Below are 20,352 nucleotides of genomic sequence, written 5' to 3'. Positions count from 1 at the left end.
ATCTTGTTGCATCACCCTTTTCAGCATTTTTGTTCCGGGTCATGTCTTCTCCAGCGCTTTCCGCTCTCGAGACGTGCTTTAGCTTGTCGAGCCGAACCGAACGTTGCTTCAGGGATGCGGGGACGTCATTGACTAGCCTTGACCCGGCTTGGAAAGCAGTTTGGAGTCTTGTGTTTTGTTCGGTTTCGGGGGTTCAAAAGTTTCGAATTTTTGGTTTGAACTCCGATTTGTTCGAACCTGGAGACGTTCAAAGTCAGAGGTTCTACTGTACACAGAATTTGGGCTGTGAATGGTCAGTGTTTCTAATCGTGTACAGGCTAGCAGAGTTGGTAAATTGTACATGTACAAATGACTGATGACATGAAGAGAACATGACAGATACATTTGGATGGTAAACCAGTGATAAGAAGACATACTGTAGCAAGCGACCGCAATAGAGAAAAAAAAACATCTGAAATTTTTTTGGAACATGGCTATTGTGATGGAGACATTACTTATCAGCGTGATAGCACAGCCGATCAGTTGACACTTTGGTGGTCCGTATTAATTGTCTAATAGCATGACACACATAGGTTGTCATACAAGCAGCCATGTCATTTGATCAAGGGCACACCATTAAGATATGATGACCAGGGAGCAGGTGTGTGAATACATTCAGTCTTGGAAGCCAATTAAGTTATTTAGTCACATCTTATGTATCTCTTAATAAAGAATAAAAGTCCATTGGCAGTATCCAGGCCTCTTTTTAAAGAACTGTGTTCTTCCCTGGGCCTGCTGGAAAGTTGAAAAGTGTCCAATATGAACAAATGAGGGCAGGCTTGCATCCAAACTTGTCTGAAAGAGAAAAGGCGAGAGAGAATAGTCCAGGAGTATACAGCCAAGTTAAAGCTGAAACAAAACCTTTTATATCACAGTTGCTACAAAAAAACAAAAAAAAAGATTTACACAGAAATATAATTTGTAAAAAGAAAGCAAAAAAGTATGTACACACAAATACAAATTTGAAAAAGAAAGTAAAAACATGATGGGATTAAGGTCCAAATTATTTAAATGATGTGTGGATTTATTGTTTTTACTCATCGACAGCTGAGGACAAGTCTCCTCTTCTGCCCTCCCTCCATCTTCTCCTCCTCCAGAGGTTCACTTTGCTACCTGGAGACCGACAGCCTGCTCAGGCCGACCAATCAGAGGCTGAGAAAAACATCATTGTGCGCCTCCATTGGTCACCTGCCTCTGCTATCACTGGCCGTGTCATTGTGTAGTCTGGCACATAATACTGCCCATCTTTCTTTGTTCAGACCTCCCTTCCAGACTATAAGGTCAGACACACACATGCATACAAATACACACAGATTTACCCAGAATATAGTACAACAACAACAGACTGGTGCATTCTGGGAAATCAGGAGGGGCCTATCCTCTTTTAGCAAACACGTTACAGACAGATTACACTGCTTTTAATCAGATTTTCTCATCAGGACAAATCAGCATTTGTACACTATCCAAAACCCATCTCTCAACAAAAACACTGCTACAGAAAAAAAAAGTGTTATACAGTATGTATGACATTCTTTGTTTTTAGACATAATATTCAGGACACTTGATGAGATACAATATAAACAGATTCAAAACAAAAGCTTCTACGAAGAATGCATGTGATCTTTGTAGGAAGAATTTTCACTTAACAGTGTCCTCACAATATAAACTGTTTATTTATATATTTTTCTCAATAATTTTCATTGAAAGATTTTTACTAAAAATACTAAATATACTAAACAATAAATAAAAATGACCCAAAAACTTTTTTGTTTTGATTTTGTTTAATTTTTTTCTTATTTTTTTGTGTAAAAAAATTGAAGAAATACAATTAATCATAAAAATGTATTTTATTCCTTTATGTTTTGGATTTAATTATTTTTATGAAAATTCATGAAAAAAGAAAAAAACACATTTTTTGTTTGTTTTTAAAAGATATTTTGTATTTTTTGCTCAGATTTTTGTTTTTTATTCAATTTTTTTCTTCAAATAAAAACATACAAAAATTATATTTGAATTACCAAATATCTTTGTTTTTTCATTGGAAGAAACAAAAATATAAAAAGATTTTGATGTTGGGAATTTTTTTAAAGTAATATTAAAGATGTGTACTTTGCATTTTATTTCATTCTTTGTAATTTTTCAATTTTTCATAAAAAAATACAACCTATTTAAAATATATCAAAATATTTTGTCTTTTTCTTTCAATTTTTTGTTCTATATTTTTTTCTTAAAACAAAAAACATACAAAAATTATATTTGAAGGACCAAAACCCTTTGTTTTATCATTGGAAAAAACAAAAATCTAAAGGTTTTGATGTTGAGAATTTTTTTCTTAAAAAGGAAATATAAAAAAATCCAAGATTTATAATAAACAAAAATATAAAAGAGTAAAAAATAAAAATATATATGTACATTTCATTTTATCATCACAGGGCACATAAGAGACGAACAACCATTCAAACTCACACCTACTGACAATTTGGAGTGGTCAATCGGCCACTGCATTTTGCAATATGGGAGGAAACTGGAGCACCCGGAGGAAAGCAACGCGGGTAGGGGAAGAACATGCAAACTCCTACACAGAAGGCCAAAGCCGGAATCAAACCCCGCACCTCTGAACTGTGAGGCAGGTGTGCTAACCAGTGAGCCATCTTTCCTCCCTCAAAATAATTATTCTTGCTAAAAACACGGACTAGTTTCCCTCTTCCAAAAGTTGTTGAGGCATTCTTACCTCAGTTGACATTGAGGTCAGGGAGAGTCTCCAGATGGTTTTGCTGGTATTCTGGTGCAGTGCTTCAGTGACACAACGTGGAATTGCTGACATATTCCAAGACAGGAAGAAGACTGGCTCAGTCCTTGGAGGAAATGACTGGCTGACTTGCGTGAGTGAGCGCGAGTTGTACCCCAGATACGGACAGAAGTATTGGGACACTTGGCAACCACAGCAATATGTAAACACTGAAGAAAATAGAAGACAGCTATACTTCAAGTAACATTTATAATGGACCATGTTTCTAAAAGGGGCTTCCACAAACTGGGAGCACAAAAAAGCAAGTAAATGGGATGAATGAAGGTGAAGAGAAACGTTAGCATAAAGTGAAACATACACATATAACATTACATGGCAGTGAAAGAGAGTTCATGCTGGAGAAAAAACATTTGGAATCTTTGGAGCTGCAGTGAGCCTGGAATGCATCTGTGAAAGTACTTTCCACTGTTTATACATTCCTCCACTGTCTTCTGGCAATAAAATGATGGCTTTGCAGAGTGCAGTAACTTTCTGCCATTTTCACTCCCAAAATGTCTCGCGGAGACTAGAGGAGACTGAGCAATACATGATCGCCTCACTAAAAAGACTCCAGATGAAGTGGAATTTACTGTATTTTCTGGTCTATAAGTCGCACCAGCCATAAAATGCATAATAAAGAAGAAAAAAATCCAACAACAAGAACAGACAGGTCGTCTTGAAAGGCAATTTAAAATAAAAAATAGAATGGGCAACAACAGGTTGAACGGTTCGGTATGCTACCATTACATAAACAAGGAACTAAGAACGTGCCTGACGTAACGTATATATTACATAAACACAAACGAGAAACTGTGAACGTGCCTGACGTAACATATTAAGAGTTATTCGAATAACTGTAGCATAAATAACATTCGAACAAGTTTATCGAATCATCTGTGTCACTCCAAATCATTAAATCTAACGAAATATTCATCCTCTGTGTCACTTATAAACAGCTCCGCTAACCCTGGAAGTAGAAGATGCGGGGCATCCTCTTTTACGCTTACGTCAGACTCATTGTCAGTTGCAGTTCCAATTGTTCTACAGGCCTAGAGCGCCCCCTTGCGGTTTAGTGTGAAAATAACATGTGGAATGATATGTGTTAATTTCACACATCAATGTCGCTTCTGAGTATAAGTCATACCAAACTATGAAAAAAAACTGCAATTTATAGTCCGGAAAATACGGTAGTTGGAATTCACAATAAGTTAAATAAGCAACCTTAAGATGTTTGTTCATGTATGTTCCCTAAATCAAAGTAGGATTAAAAACAACAAAAAAAACATGAATTACTTGAAGACATTTTAATTGTTCTGTGTAGCAAACAGAAATGTGCATCGTTGTAAATACATAAAGCAAACTCTGGGGAAAAAAAGCAAAGCACATGTAATTCACAAGATAAAAAAATAATCAACTGTAAAATTAAACAACAAATCTGTTTAAAATAGGTAAGGGGGACTCAAATTAGAACAAAACATACATTCCAGTGATGCTTTCCTTTTTATTGTATGTCCCTCTCTTTAATGATGAAATGAGCCACATTCCAGTATCTTGCACACACACAGACGTAGAGCTGAACACCAGTTAGAGCAGGTTTGGATTCTTCGGTGAGACCCGGTGTGTCATTATCATTACAAGTGTGCAAATAAGAGGAACCCCAGCAGGTGACCACAACAAGGATTACCTACCTGAACACCAATACCACCTTTGTCATCTCCACTCCTCCATGTCACCAATTGTAAACTAGCTTTGACTTGTGGAGGAGTGAGAGCTAGAATCAGCAAGTTGATATCAGTCCGTCCAGTTGGAAGTCATCAGAAAACGGCAAAAGTACATTACAGTAGTTGTTTGCATAGGAATATAACAGACATTGCATATTTTCCGTTGTCTCAATGTGAGTAGCCGAGTGCTGGGTGTGGTGTCTATTCATTCATCATGCTATCATTGGCGACCTGGAATTTATGACAGAGTGGTGGGCGCCACAATTACAGAAAACATGCACAAACACACATAAGTGGGAACTCAAAATAGACGACTCGCATTACACAGTCAAAAAAGCACACGGGCTTGTAAACTGCTTTTTGAAAGGGTGTTTCCAAACTAATGTGGCCCAGGCAAAGACATTTGGAATTTGCTTACTCTGTGCAAGAACTTTCTTTAATAACACAGCGGGCAAATTGAAAGGAATGTTTATATCATTCGACTGTGCCAGTTTCCTTTAGGTGCATCATCCCTTATAGATGTCATGAAGGAAAAAAAAAAATGAACAAAATCATTCACCAACTGTGAGAGCTGCTACTGGGCAAGCTGTGACTGAGTGAAATGACACTGGACTCCAACTCATTGGCACTTTTTCCAGCAACACGGTGGAATCATCGGCATTTACAAACAACAATGTAGAATACATCAAACAATATACAGCAAAATCATGTCAAGATTACAAAAACTATTATAGACAATTCATGGCGCATTCAAAACTAATCATTTGAAGCAGCTCTTATGTGCCTGACGTTTGAGAAAATTTGGGAAATAAAAGTGAATCCCTCCTCTGAGACGATCTTTTAACGATCGAGCTGTGAATTAAGTGATTAAGAACTACGGTGAAGAAACAGACAAAACGTATAGACAAGTGCGGGACAGTGTATGTTATCAAAAGTGGCAAAACTCAAACTTGGCAGAATGAGGGGCATTTATCATCCCGGACGATTACAGCAAGTGTGTGATGATGGTTAATTTCGATTTTAGATCAATATAGGCTCCAGCAATGAGAGGCAAACTTGCTTAGATGCATGTGACAATTACACATAAAAGAAAACAAAGCAAAAAAATGTGCCCAAATAGTCTAACTGGAGCGAGGAGACGCAGCTTCCAGTAGCTCCTCTAATGAATCCCCCGCTTCTATCTTGTGCTCATCCTTCTCATCAAACTTCCCCATCTTGATGGATGACACGCTTGATGAAAGATCGTCTTCCTGTAACAGTTCTTTGGCCAGGATGTTGGTCACCGCATGACCGGCTCTTCTGTGGTTGCCTGAAAAAGAGCAGCAAACACAACGTGAGCGAGTGACATCAGAAAACATGCAGGCCGTGAGAACTATAGTTGAAGTCATAACAAGTCAATGCAGGCATGACACAAGTGTCGTTTAACGACATTCACCTTGTCTTCTGTCATTATGAAACAAACAATTTTCATCACTGCAAACTCACACACGTGCATGCAAACATGCTAGGGTGTTGCTACAACATTAACATTTACTTCAGTTTTGACTGACACAATCAGAGTGCACTTAATTTCTTATGTTCATTAATATATTATGCAGAAGTGTAATCTGCTTGTTGTATGTTTCTAATCATGCATTGTCACTTGATGCGAAGTTGGGGCAAATCACTTGAACATTCTTTTCATTCTTCTCAACAGATGTGTGCAAGGAACTGTGTGATTCAGTATCCGTTGACAGACTGCAACAGCTAATAAGCTAACAGCTTTATTATACTCATCATACGACCGATAAAATAGTAAAATTAAGTCAACCTCTAGGCTCATTTTTAAAATTTAGACTTTTTTTTTTAACCGAGTCTAAAATTGAATGATGATAATCTGTAATTGTAAATTTTTTTAAAACTTGGAAAAAATAAGTCTTTTTTTTATTCCTATTCCCAATTGGAAATAGAAAGAACACTATCTAATATCTTGTCTAGTCTTGTAAAACTGCTTTGATAGAGTTTTAGTATCGTGGACAACACACTGGCACATGCATTATTACCATGACACACATACCGGACAGCTTAGTGGCACACTTTTATGTGTGGATTAAAGGAGTGAGAAGTTGTGCGGATCCATCATGGATGACAGAATTAAGTCGTTGTAGAGCTGACAGAGGGTAGGGAGGTGTTTAGAAACGAGCTTGAGGAAGAAAAGCTGTCGTCTCTTCTCCTACCTGCTCTCCCACACACTCTTCGGGCAGCGGCGCAACAGCAGCAGCCATTTTGAATTAAATAGGTCAGGGGGAGATTGCATTGGAGTGTTTATATTTGTTTATGTCACAGTTTGTCACAGGAACTCTTGTCAGTGTTGTGACGATGCAAACCACACATGCAAAGTGAAACACGGTAACACAGACGTCACCCCAAAACCAAACCTGTCATTTTTACTCTATGGTGGTTAAATAACAAAACCCAGTTACCGATCATGTCTCCAGAATAAGCTGCGATAAAGACACTATGGAGTCTGGGAAGGAAAGAGGAGAGAAGCATTGTGAGATGTTTCAAAATAGAAATCTACAATGTCATCACTGAGCTGCGTCTATTTCCTCATACACTCTTTTTCTCCCTACAGATCACTTTACTAATGATATATACAGCAGCACATTTTAAAAAAGCATTCTCTCCTTCAGACTGTAAATATATATGCATGACCCAAAAATAGAGATCGTATGGGTCAGTGTGGGTGGTGTTTCATGTCAGTGACAGAAAATCCAGGGGGAGAGCAAAACTCTGCTCCCCTCTTCATCTCTCACAAGAAAGATGATGATAACAGGACACCATGGAGTATGCGGATACAACTCGGGAAGAGAGGGCTGTATGGAAAAGGGAAGAATATTGACAAACTGCTTGCAGAGTGACAAGTGAAAGAATGCGAGTAGATTTGCAAAATGTCATTTATTACAGCAAGTAACTTGAGCAGGAGCACCTGAGTGATAGGTGGCATTTAAAGTTAGAAGTGCAATTTCATTCTGAAGCACCTAAAAGCAGAAAGTTTCAGAATGAGAGCCATCTTCAGAGTTGACTTGCTTAAGTCATTAACAGCTCAAGTTCAAGCTTTATTACGATATAATTCATTTTGCCAGACAGCCATTTGGTTTTTGTAGTACATTATATATTAACATGTTAGTATTTTTTGTGCAAAACAGGCCACTCGTTCAGAACACCATGTTTGAGTGATGCTTAATCACTGTTGGACACATGGTAGAAGATACAATATGAATTGACTGAACTGATGAAACACCATTTAGAATCAAGTGGAAAATTTAAAGTATGTTAGCTCTGATTTTACATGAGAGAATAAGGTTGAGCGTACTCAGCGTGATAATTGTGCTCCTACAGTCTAGACGCCTCCTGTGGGCTCAGGGGGATAGTTGGACGAATGAAGTACTACATTATTTCCCAAATCTTTGAACAAGTGGTGCTACAAACAGAGGATGTCCTCAGAATGTCTTACTCACCAAAGTAGCTGATGCTTTGACTTGGCATGACGCCCGGTTGCGCAGTAAGCGTGAACTGGGATGTCGAGACTCAGATCAAAAGATTAGTCTACATGTGGGTGCGGCCACTATACGGGTTCGTTTAAACACTGAAGGGTAGCTTGGAGGGGTCTAATGGGAAAAGACCATCTGCAACACATTATAGTCCGGAAGACGCATGGCGAGGGGAAAAAGATTAGAAGATATATCTATAAAGTGATGATGAGGTGTGATAATATTGCAATATTCAGACTACCAAATCTAAAAAAAGGAAACAAGCATCCATCTGTACTAGAACAGCAACTATGGTAAAGCCAGAGTCAGATTTGAGCACAGTATGTCTTGTCCATACACATGTCTAGTTTAGCGGGGACCTGGAGCCCCCTCCTCTGGCGCCACTGTGTAACACGTAGCTTCAGCAGTGACATCAGCAAACATGGTCAGTGCTAGTGCATGCATGTGCTTGGCTAAAAAGTCTACACACCCCTGTTCAAACGCTAGGCTTATGTCCTGTCTCAAACAAAGTAGACCAAGATCAATTGTTTCAAAGATTTTTCCACCATTAATGGGGCCAGGAAACTTCCGCAACTCAAATATTTGTATATTATTTAAGAGATGTTAGAGGGGGTGATTAAAAATAAACAACTATAAACAACTAATATGTGGTGGCAGCCTACTAAAATGTTGCAAATAAATTTGGGGTGCTATTTTTCCCGGGTGGTGGATGGAATTATGAACTGTTCGACATATGTTCCTGTCAGTGTTGGCATGCAACAAATTGTGAAAAATAGGGAAAAAAATAGTAAACGCATGCTAGAATAATTGAAATGTATTTCACGTTAATCAGAGGCACTTTGAATGGTGGCAGGTGTATGCCGGCTACTATTTTGCCAAAGTTTGAATGCGATTGATTAATCAATCCTAAATATTCTCAGTCAAAGATGGTGTGCATATCTATGTATTCACATCATTTCAGTTTTTCGATTGAGTTCAAAGTTAGAAATAAACAGACTTTCATTGGATATTTTGTCTCATACAAACATGTGAAACTGTTATTAATGAGGCACGACGCGCTTACGTTTGTTTTACAGAGAAGGAAAATTGAAATAATGAGAGAAAAGACAGAAAATGTTAAAAATGTAAATAACTGACCATGCCAAGATTTTTTTTTACGTGACTTCCCTTTGATATAAAAAAAAAAAACCCTGAACAGGTGTGTGTCAACTGTATAAACACTGTATATTCGCTGATTGTGTTGGTGGGTGTTAAAAGTGTGTCTGATGTCACGCCTGCTTTAACAATGGGATGATCAATGAACGCGCTCCCCAATGAACGCGATTGTTTCCCTTGTGTGAACGTCTATGAAAGAGAATGGCTTTTCTATAGGGCCAGACGGTGTGCAGAGGCAGCGTGTGCCTCCATTGTTGCCATCCGCATCGACTGTGCTGCTTTGTGTCGATTGGTGCTTTGTCAACTGGTCGCCGCACTGATTGGATGCGGGTCATGACCGAGCAGATGGCTTGGTGAGGAGTGATTAGAGGCATTCCTCTACATAGCTAATATATTGCATTAAATTAAGTTGCAGGTCGGTATTCACATGACATTAACAGACCGTGAAGTAACAACCCGAAGAGACCTGTAAGAGTTGGAAAAAACATACAGTGGTATCTGCTCTGTGCAATATGACAAAGAGCGCCTATTGGTATTCCAACACACATGTGTCTCTTTGTGTTGGCATGCAGACATCTGCTGGGTGTGTTTTGTCTGCTTGTGTTTGAGCAGTGGGCAGAGGGAGGGGGTTAGACAGCTGGGAGTACCCTAGGCTGCCCACTCTTTCCATACAAGCAGCACAAATACCCACAGTGAGGTGAGGTACAGGTCAAAGGTGAAGACTATATAGCTTGCACAGCCTCATGGCTTCACATTCAGTCTCAGTGCTGGGACAAAATGAGCGTGCTACACACTCAATAGGCCCTCACTTAGGTCTTTTAACCTCACACTGGGATGTTTGTTGCAGAGGGGTATGCACAGGAGGCAAAGTATTTTGTAGGTGCACAATAAAACAATATATTTATACTCATATTTCCATGATCATAAGCACACAGTGGAGCTTTTTAAGTTTACTGAGGGAGTAAGCCTGTGGTTCCGGTGGTGTCCCATACATATCAGTTGAGCCAAAGACCAAATGAACCTCCTGAGTCACGTTTGCTAAACGAAGCACTCTGACTCGCACTCTGCCAAAGCCAAAAAGGAAAAGCCTACTCTTTATGGTAAACAGCAACTCCCACACAGTCAACAAGATGAGAAGTACTTGCAAGTTGTTGTAAAATAGTAGCTACGTTCACTGGACAAAGCCAACACATAACACCGCCCCCATAAAGGCATGGAAATTACTGACCAGTGGTTAAACTTCACGGTCAAAGTGAGAAATTAGGGAGGGTTTAAGACGAAATGCGATCTCCGTCGACAATTTTTTCTTCTTCCCACCACAGCTATGCACGCTCTGTGTCTATTACACATATTCTGCTTTTTCTTGTGAGACGTGAGGCAGCAAAACAACATTATGGGGGACTGGCTATACAGCTAGCCAATCTACTCCCTATGTTTTTCATTTCTGTCAGGTTGACTGCTATCTTTTCAGTAAAATAACTTATCCAATTGCCATTGTGGACAACAAAGAAACTCTTGCAACAGCAACTGTTGTGATGTTAACGTGCATTTCATTTTGATTTTGCTCTTCTTTGCTAAGCACAAAAATCAAGAAGGCTGAAAGAATGCAGTCTACCCTCCAACTGAGGCACCGCTTCACATCTGGCTTTTATTGACGGTGGGATAGAGTTGCACAGACTCATACCATTGTGTGTGTGAATGCTCGCGCACGCACACACAAGTACTTGGGCTATTTTCAACAATGGGCACTTAATGACTCATATTTCAAAGCTTGCTAACTTTGGGCTTATAGACTGAACAATGGCTAGAAGAAAACTTCAGAATAAAGTACAACAGTGCAAATAATTGATGTGACCCTAAAAGTCATAAAATGTGTCTATATTAATTGTTCAAAGCATAAATATAAATTATGAGCTCAAGAGAAATGCTGCTTAGAGCTAAACATGCAGGTACCCAAGGTACAGGACCTGCACGTACACATTAACAATTCGGGTAGTGAAAAATTACTTTGTGGTGAAGTTCGGTGTAAAAAATTGAACATACAGCAAAGCACGGGAGTTCCATCGATGGTGGCAATGTTCTCATTTGTGTTGGTGCTTATAGACCCAGAAAGGCTGGATCCTTGTAGTGACAAGATATGTATAGCAATGTTTTGCTGAGCTGGTGCAACTATCGTGAACTAAAGCAATTACCATCTTATCCATTCACTCCTGCTGACTGTCAAGAACAAATCTAAAATGGCGGAATATTTGTGTACGCCTGAGCAATTCTGTTTCTGTCGTTTCTACAGCAACATTCGCTATCTCAAAAAAGATGCTACAATACAAAAAAAATTCACCGCAAAACTAAACTTTTTTTGGCCGCTTCACACATTACGTTTATATGCAGACAGCAATGCTTTTAAAAAGGTAACATTGGCTGCGCATCCACAAAAACCTGAATATGCTTATAATAGTTTTTAAAAAAAAACCAAAAATCCCCAGATAACAAATTATAAAAACAGCAATAGACATAAAAAAGACAACCACGAAACAAAGTAACAAAAAATTGCATGTGCACAGAAGTATACCTGCTGGCCGGGGTCCTCTCTTTCTCCTGAAAGCAGCGCCAGACTGCAGTGCCTCCAAGAGGCCATCCATTATGCCGGTTTCATCACCCTCTGAAAGCACATCAAAACCCAACATGAGCTATGCATCAAGAAAAAATTACTAATGAGGACATGCACTTTTTTTCCCACATTCTTCCCATTTGCAAACAACAAATACATTCTAATTTTGAGGAGTTTTGCTATGCTGTCTGCCTTTCAGTAATCTGGGAACCACGTGGGCAGGGGGACGTTTGTTTTTCACCAGGCGGCCATGTTGTATGATGCGCCACATTAACCCAGATAGGCATTGACCTCGATGGTGTGCTGTGCTCTAACTGCAGCTTCATAATATATTTTGCTGGTAGAAGAAAGTTCAATATATATATTTTTTAACACTGACAAAGCTCTAAACACTGGGAAAGGAATAAGGGTTGCCTACATTTGTTACGATATTGGCTGAAAAGTAATCATAGATGCAATTTAGATTTATTTGTATCTTTTAATAAATCTCAATCAGGCTGTATGCGAGTGTGTGTTTTTGACGGATCCTCAACGGTGTAAAAATGTGTGTCAGCGTGAGGATTTAGTGGCACAGCTCTGCAGGGAGGGCAGATGGTTTAAATTATTTCTGAATAGGACGAGAGGAAGAAGGCAGTGGGGTTAAAGGTTTATGTCGCTACCCGCCAACCCCCACAGTTGCATGCGTGCACACACACAGACATGCACACACAAATCTTGCCATAAGCCATGCTGCAGATGGCTTGCAGCTTCCCCTGGCACGTCAGAGGAAGCCTCACACATTTCCTTTCAATGGCTCACATACACCATCCAGTGCTGATGGCCAGTAACTACACTGATGCTTCATGGTGATGTAGGCCATGTTTTTCCACCTTGGAGGGAAGCAGATTCGACACAAGTCTGCTTAGACTAATCACATGGTTGCTTTAAACCACCAGTGCAAAAGCATTGCATAGCAGTGTAAACACAGTTGTTTAGGCGCTGTCTGGCCTTGAGCAAAACTCTTAGATAAAGACATCTTTCTTTCACTGAATGGAGGCTTTTATTTGCTTTCTCAAGGGTCAACAATCGGTCTAATTATTCCAGTACATGATAATAAACATGCACTCTTTTAATTCACTGTTCCATCCAGTTAACATGAAGAAGAGGGATTATAAAAGGTCATGGCCACAGTTGAAGCTTTTTACATGTCCACACATGCACTAGAAAAGTCTTGTTCTTAAGATCCTGCCGCAGGCCGCTAAGAACATAATACAGATTAATCTGAGTAATAGCATTAGTCCACGAGAGCTGTAAAAGATGACTGTCTGAAGCCAATCTATTGACAAAAATACAATCTAGCACATACAAAATGTGAGGGCAACATCCTGCATGGAGCAATAGACCCCTGGTTGTCGATCATTCAGAAGTTGGTGAAAATCAGAGACAAGCTGAATAGCGCAGTACAATAAATTGTGGAGTGATTGGGATTTTCGTCATCAAAGTCCCTTTTACACCCGTGCCTTCATCTTGTTCTCGCCTCAACCTCTCCCTCTAACCTCTACATCAAGAAACAAATCTGTGTGTGTGTGTGTGTGTAAGCCTCAACAGAGCAGCTGCTCCAATCTCCGCTTCTCCATACCCTCCCCCATCCTGGCCACTCAAGCTCTTGCGTGGAGCATGAGCACTCCCAGCGGTGGTTCCCATACCAGTATTTGAGTAGGCGTGTAGGTCACAGATGCACACACCCCTTCCTTTCAAACCCATGCAGTAGCTTTTGCAGATTCTACTGACACCTAGTTGCAGGAATACGAAACAACCTATTTGCATTGTTGGGATGAGACCACTGTTTTTCCCACAACATGTGGAAAGTTCCATGTCAGCGCATTGACGATATTGTGGACTCTCCCTGGTACTGATCCGCGCACATATGATCTGAAGTTATTTTCATCAGCTTTAAGTACATATAATTTAGAGGACTGATATGCTACACACACACACACATGCACAAATGTGGTGTGTGTGTGTGTGTGTGTGTGTGGGGGGGGGGGGGGGTTAACCATCATCCACAGCCTTCACTACTATTTGACTGTTAAAACAAATCCAAAGTCACAACCTGACCTTCCAGGGTTTAATCAACAACAGGGGTGCTATGCAGACAGAGATAGGGAGCGAATGTGAAAGAAGAACATTCAGTGATTTCATGAGATAAGACTACAATAGTAGACAAGAAGGATAAAAAAAATAGAAGGAAACAAGGACAAAGGGAACATGCGAATGTGTCATTGCTGAAAGCAACCATTGTGTCGTAGCCATCCAGTATGAGGGTTATAAACAAATACAGCACAAAGAGCAGGTGTGTGTATTTGTGTGTGGTTGAATTCAAGGGGCGGGGGGTGGTTAGGTGACCCAAGGAATTCAAATATGCCACCTGTATTTAAATGAGCTCCAACCTTCATACTCACACGCACGCACGCACACACACTTTTCAAGCTCTATTATTTGCACTCACATGCTAGATCGAGGCACAATGCAAGCTAATACTCTTGTTTTAAACAATAAAACCCTAGCCTCATATGTCTATTGCACAGATGACATCACATGTGGAGCCTATAGGTCAGGGAAGGGCATTTTAAATGTTGAGGGTCACAATTTTTCATCAGTGCTACTGGGGACCACACAAAATCACACACTTCCTATGTAGATGTATGACAAAAATGCTATTCTATATGTAGACAAAATACATAATCTTAATATATTAATATATATTTTAATATATGTGAATATATTATTTGAATATATTAATGTATATTAATATTAAAGTGAGGGGAAGCTCGATAGAACTTTTGATGACACCGTTTATGAACAATGTCTATAAAACAAATATGTGCACACAGATATTCACAGCATTTATATAAAAAGGATGGACATGGGCATTAGTGTATAAGGAATTATGGACTCCTTGGAGATGCCCAAGTGGAGCCACGGAGAAAGAATGAAATGAAACTAGGTCACAATTAGAGTGGGAGAAAGAGTATCTGTATGAATGTGCCAAGGGGGATTCTTTCTGTGGACAAAGGGATGACTATGGCTGTACGTATTTTTAGCACACTAGATTTTTTTCTGTCATAAAAAACATATTGTGTGAATGCAGCTTTGTTGTTTGCAAGAGTTAGAAATAGGTCAAGCAATTTCCTTATAATGTGCCCTCTTTGAACTTGCTTTCTGAAAAGCTTTATTAATACTTTTTAAAGTAAGTCATTCACATTAGATTATCTCTGGTCTTTAAATTGTGATCGGTTTGTCAAACTCTCACACAAACACACACATACATGGACACACACAAGAATGCTGAAGTGAAGTGTGGACTCTGACTGCCCCCAACTGGAGGATAGAAGAAATAACAAGGTAAGAGGGTATGTTTTTCTTTCTAAAGTCACCTGTGTTGATGTCCAGGAGCTGTTTCTTTTTGAGTTTCTCCTGTTTTTCCCTCTCAGCCTTTTCCCTTGCCAGCTTGGCCCTTTTGATCTTTTCTTCTGCTTCCTTCCTCTTCTGATTATCCTTCACTGCTTGCTGATGAAGGACAGTGAAAAACATATATATATATATATATATATATAGTTTCGACATAGAATATCTTTGATTGTTTGAAATAAGATATTTTTAGATTGGTTTGGGAAACAACACTTCAAATCTAGGACGTACAGGTAGGTTAATAACAAGCTTCAGACACAGTTGATGCAGAATCAAAAGACTTTCAAATTTATGTAAACTCACTTCCTCTGTTCAGTTAACACAATTGGCACTTTGTATGAATAAAAACACACCTGGAACATGTTCTTAAAGTTGTTGAGATCCCCAAAGAACTCCTCCACGGATATTTTTCTCGGGTCGAAAACAAAATATTCTCCCAGGTCGTTGTATTGCTTCTCCATATTTTTAAGCATCAGATCCAGCTTCTCATACTGTTCTCGTGCACCGTTTACAAAATTGTAAATACGCTGAATTAAGGAAAACATAATAACCATCCCCATACCTTTTTATGACAATTTCAGGACTGATTCAACTGCTGAATGATTACAGTCAAACAGATAACAAGGATATCGACATCTTCTCCACAAATAGGTCCTTGTCATTTTGTGCAGGAGGGAAGGTTTCGATGTCTTTCTCCAGGTTCTTGATCTGACGACCCATCATTTCTACATTTTTCTGAAGAGTCTCTGCAGAAACTATGATGAGAAAAAAAAAGACAATTTCTTTTAATGCATATGACTCATCATTTTGTTGTGTTTGTTTCAAACGATGAATGGAAAAGGAGAACAACACAGATCACTTTGATGTCCAGTGTACCTCTGCTGGCTTTCTCAACATGGATGAGCTCGTCAGGAAAGCTCATGACTTGCGGGTACTGCTCCAAGCACACATCAGCAAGAAAGTGGAGCAGTGTCTGCTTCAGGTCAGCCGTTTTTGTGTCACGTAGCTGATTGGATGAAAATATAGTTAAGAGTCCATTCATACAGCTGATAATGATAAATTGATCCTAACCAGTCACTGGTGCTACCACAGTTGTAAAATAGAAAATAATTTTTAAATGAACTTGTATGCAGTATATAATGAATGAGCCCGATTCCATTTGTTAAACCGCAGTAGGCATGCTTTCACCTCGAAAGAATTCTTAAACTGAATTAGGCTGCATTTTCTTCCCTCTAAATTGGATCCCTCTTACATATAAAGCCTTCAAGACTCATATGAACTGTGAATGTAAAACACTTTAAGAGACATAACACCCAGCTAAAGATGCCCACTAAGAGTTGAGTAAAAAATAAATGAATCAATTAAAAAAATAAAATTTAAAAAAGCAGCAATTCATATTATCACATCTTTTCAGTAGTAGGTTTCTAAAAAAAAAACATTTGAGAGGCGGACACATTGAAAAGCAATCTAGTGTTGAACTGGCCTTTTGTACACTATAGTCACTTGTTTTTCTTTTTCTTTTTTTTACCTTGCATAGGTATGATATGGAAAAGCCAAAGGCCTTGCCATTGCGGGAGCCTGCATTCATATAATTGCCAAGAAAAAGGATGATCTGCAGCAGCTCGGCGAAGGAGGCACTTTTCCTGAGCTCCTCACAGGCTGCCGTCACAGACACCACATCCGGTTTAACATTGTTCAACTGCTCCTCAAACTGTAGCTTGAACAGGATGGCCTGAAGCCGTGGTCCCAACCGCTTCACACTAGACATCTGGGAAAAGATATGGGTGACGGATGTGTGGGGGCTTGCATGACTTGGGGCGGGCATTAGACACATCTTCCACAGTTAAACAAAACAATATCTGTTTTGTAAGCTGAAACATTACTGTGACGAATATATCAACAAGGGTATTACTTGATTATCAGCATATCATAATATTCTATGTCTAATATGGCATCACATGCATATGCCTTGTCATTTACAAGTACCCAGCAAAAAGCACTATTCTGTATATTGCTGCGGGCCTCCTTACCACCACTCCAAACTGTTCAGCCTCAGCCAAGTCGTCATATTCATCTTTCATCTCTCCAAGGACACTTAGCTGCTCTGGTGCGGGCATCTGTTTGATCAGGTTCTACACAGCAAGACAAACAACCCCACACAACTGATACCTTTTGTTGTTTTTGTTGTTTTAATATTTTGCCAAACGTCCAGTATAATTGAGAGCGGCACAATACCAATAATAAGTATTGTTGAATTGATTACACCTTGTTAAAAGTACTGTTAATTTGGAAATAGCAGAAGTGTTAATACAACTTTTCCTGCATTAGTTCTTATTCAAATGTGCAAGTGTCCTGTCACTGCATATTGCATGCTAGAAAAGGAACAACAGCCTCAAGTATGTCAATTGTTTCTTTTTTTTTTTTCATTTCAATAAGTTGCTTTGGTTATAAGAATGGAAAATGTACCTGAACCATGGACTCTGTGAGGACTTTCTCATTAACTTCCAGGATGCAGTTTTTGATTTCCTCATATGGAAGACGGAATGATCCAAGAAAAATGGCTACAGGTACACGCACAGAAGAGTTAAGTTTGTATGTACAGGAATATAATGTCGTTGAATATGTTCAAGGATGAAACTGTATGGACACGCACGCATGTGTTACTTAGACTCACACAGGTTTTGAGAGGACTTTGAATCAATAACCTTCAGCTCCTTGACTTTCTTCTTCTGCATCTGCTTCTTTTCGTCTGCACCCTCTAGTTCCTTTTTGGCTGGGGAGGAGGACAAAGACAAGTAATTAATTTAAATGACTTTGTTTGAACCACAATTCACTTCAAATCTTGAGCTAGGTGATGTTAATCTCTGCTGTGACTAGTTCAGCTCTATGGTGTTTGGCGTGGTTGAAAGTCTTACGTTCTTCCACACCAAAACTCATAGAAACCTTATGGACCTTTGTTTAATTTGGACACTGTCATGCCAGAATAGCAAGGAATTTTCCACAAACTTCTCCCATAAATGGGGAAGAACTGTCAAAAACGTTTTGTTGTAAAAAGATAAGTGTGAGATGGAATTCATGGGCTCGCTCGGCTGTGCAAATATTTTTCTCCACATTTTAGTACATGATAGTAGTTAAAAGTGAAGAAGATCCTGACAATAGTTAAATATTGTGGTCATGTTTGACAGCTTCAACAATGTCTACAACCAAACCCTGAAGGCCAACATTCTAACATTTCAGTTTGTGCCCTGAAGCTCAAACGACTCAGTTTATGCAGGAGGACAACAAAGTGAAACACAAAAGCAAGTCTACCTCCAGTTGAAATAATAGCAATCATCTTTTGGAATGACCAACTCAAAGTCCAGATTTAAATCAGATTCAGATAGTGTGGTATGAAACTAAAAAGGTAGTTCATACTCAAAACCCCTCCAATATGATTTAATTAAAAAAATTCTCAACACTCATAACCAGTTTTCCATGCCGTAATATCAGTTATTGTTGACACGGTGGCAAAAACATTACTAGGTTCAGGGGGTAATTACTTTTTCAAACAGGGCCTCATAGATTTGACCCCCTTGATAAATAAAACCATCATTTACAAACGTTTCTTATTTACTTGGTTGTCTTTAAGAGCTGCTAAAATTAGTAAGGCGACTTGAAACATTTAAGTGTGATAAATACTATGCAAATAAATATTGGAAATAGGGCAAATATTTTTTTCACAGCACTGTCCACAACTATCACAAATGTACTGTTCAACTCGATTTGTAGACTTAGTTTGAGTCAACTCACCGAGCCATTCAATACTCACTTTATACAAACACCACCCAAATTTTTCATTTTCCATCAGGACTTCACTGCACAAAAAAACCCTGACATTTATGTGTTAGACCATGGTGTGAGATGATGTCGGCTAAAAAGTCCCTGCGGCCAGCTAAATGTGCTCGGACATTTGTTAGCTATGAGGCATGTTAACTTTTGCAATAGGCTTGCAGATACAGTACGCTTTATGACACGCTCACACTTGACAAACACGTCCGCGTTAACGCGCTTGGACAAGGTCAGATTTGTGACTAAGGATGTGTCATTTTGCGTGGGGCGGACAAAAAAGATGAAAGATGAGCAAGCACATTGGACTTTCCCACATCGCATGCAAAAACTTTAGTGAGGCGAAGTCAATGGATTTTACAAACCAAACTGCTTGGCCTTATCAAATCTTTTTGTCTGGGTGTCTGATTACATATATACAACATGAAACAATGTACAATTATAATTCAAGTTTTATGTGTTGAGTGAAAACTATCTATACATGTTCCTCCCTTGAAAAGACCTTTATTAAATATATTTGTTTCCTGCCAGTCAAGCTTTTTAAAATCATACAGCAACAGTCTCCATGTACAACAAATACAGACATACTGTCACATCTATGCAAGCAAGCCCATTACGAGTTTAGTCAAATGCTGCTTTGTTTTCAGAGAGGCCACACAGTTCACCAGTCCGGGCCTCCTAATGAGCTTCTAAACTCGTCTTTTGGCCACAGAGTTAGACACAGACTTCTCAGTAAGGGTCCACTGACATTTTCCCGTCATCAAACTTTGACAATCATGTTTGTGTTGCCATATAACAATTAATAGATGTCCAATTCCATATTGTACAATATAATTTAGTATATTCAACAACATAATGTCACTAATGTAGTGATATACAGAAACCTACTGAGAGCTGGATGACAAAACAGGAAGACAGACAAACACAGACACAAAGCCAAAGATATATATAAAGCATCCGCACAGCTGAGAGGAAGGAACTTATTTTGTTGGTTTTGCTCGTACAGTCGCCATCACACAAGGACAAACATGACAAGACACAGAGGGGAAAAAAACAGAATAATAAACACAATTTAAATAGTATACGATAAATAAGATTTTAAATATATAGTTTCAGGTTTAATATTTTTCATTATTAAGGGCACTTTGCACATAAATCGACTTTGAAGACGCACACAGATGCTGCACCCCATATGAGGATCTAATCTGGGTGACCTATAATCTCAAACAATCC

The 20,352-nt window shown here is 39.0% G+C and overlaps 1 protein-coding gene across 5 annotated transcripts in view; it reads right to left on the bottom strand.

The window, feature by feature from the left end:
* Positions 1-4,116: 4,116 nt before the first annotated feature.
* Positions 4,117-20,352, bottom strand: part of diaph1 (diaphanous related formin 1) — a 74,388-nt gene continuing 58,152 nt past the window's right edge. For all 5 annotated transcript variants that reach the window (XM_088380395.1, XM_088380413.1, XM_088380431.1 and 2 more), the window contains 10 exons: positions 17,969-18,067; positions 17,761-17,855; positions 17,325-17,426; positions 16,823-17,062; positions 16,171-16,300; positions 15,925-16,049; positions 15,648-15,812; positions 15,261-15,393; positions 11,806-11,895; positions 4,117-5,857 (listed from right to left, as the gene is read on the bottom strand). In XM_088380395.1, the coding sequence (XP_088236521.1) occupies positions 5,670-5,857; positions 11,806-11,895; positions 15,261-15,393; positions 15,648-15,812; positions 15,925-16,049; positions 16,171-16,300; positions 16,823-17,062; positions 17,325-17,426; positions 17,761-17,855; positions 17,969-18,067 (1,367 nt within the window). In that variant the 3' untranslated portion in view covers positions 4,117-5,669. The remainder of the gene's footprint in view (positions 5,858-11,805; positions 11,896-15,260; positions 15,394-15,647; positions 15,813-15,924; positions 16,050-16,170; positions 16,301-16,822; positions 17,063-17,324; positions 17,427-17,760; positions 17,856-17,968; positions 18,068-20,352) is intronic.

This window comes from Syngnathus floridae, chromosome 1 (assembly GCF_059516105.1).
Source record: "Syngnathus floridae isolate MCC-2025c chromosome 1, RoL_Sflo_1.0, whole genome shotgun sequence".
In the NCBI taxonomy this organism is placed as follows: Eukaryota; Metazoa; Chordata; class Actinopteri; order Syngnathiformes; family Syngnathidae; genus Syngnathus; species Syngnathus floridae.
Note: the sequence above shows the minus strand (reverse complement) of the source record. Positions and strands in the feature narration are given on the sequence as shown.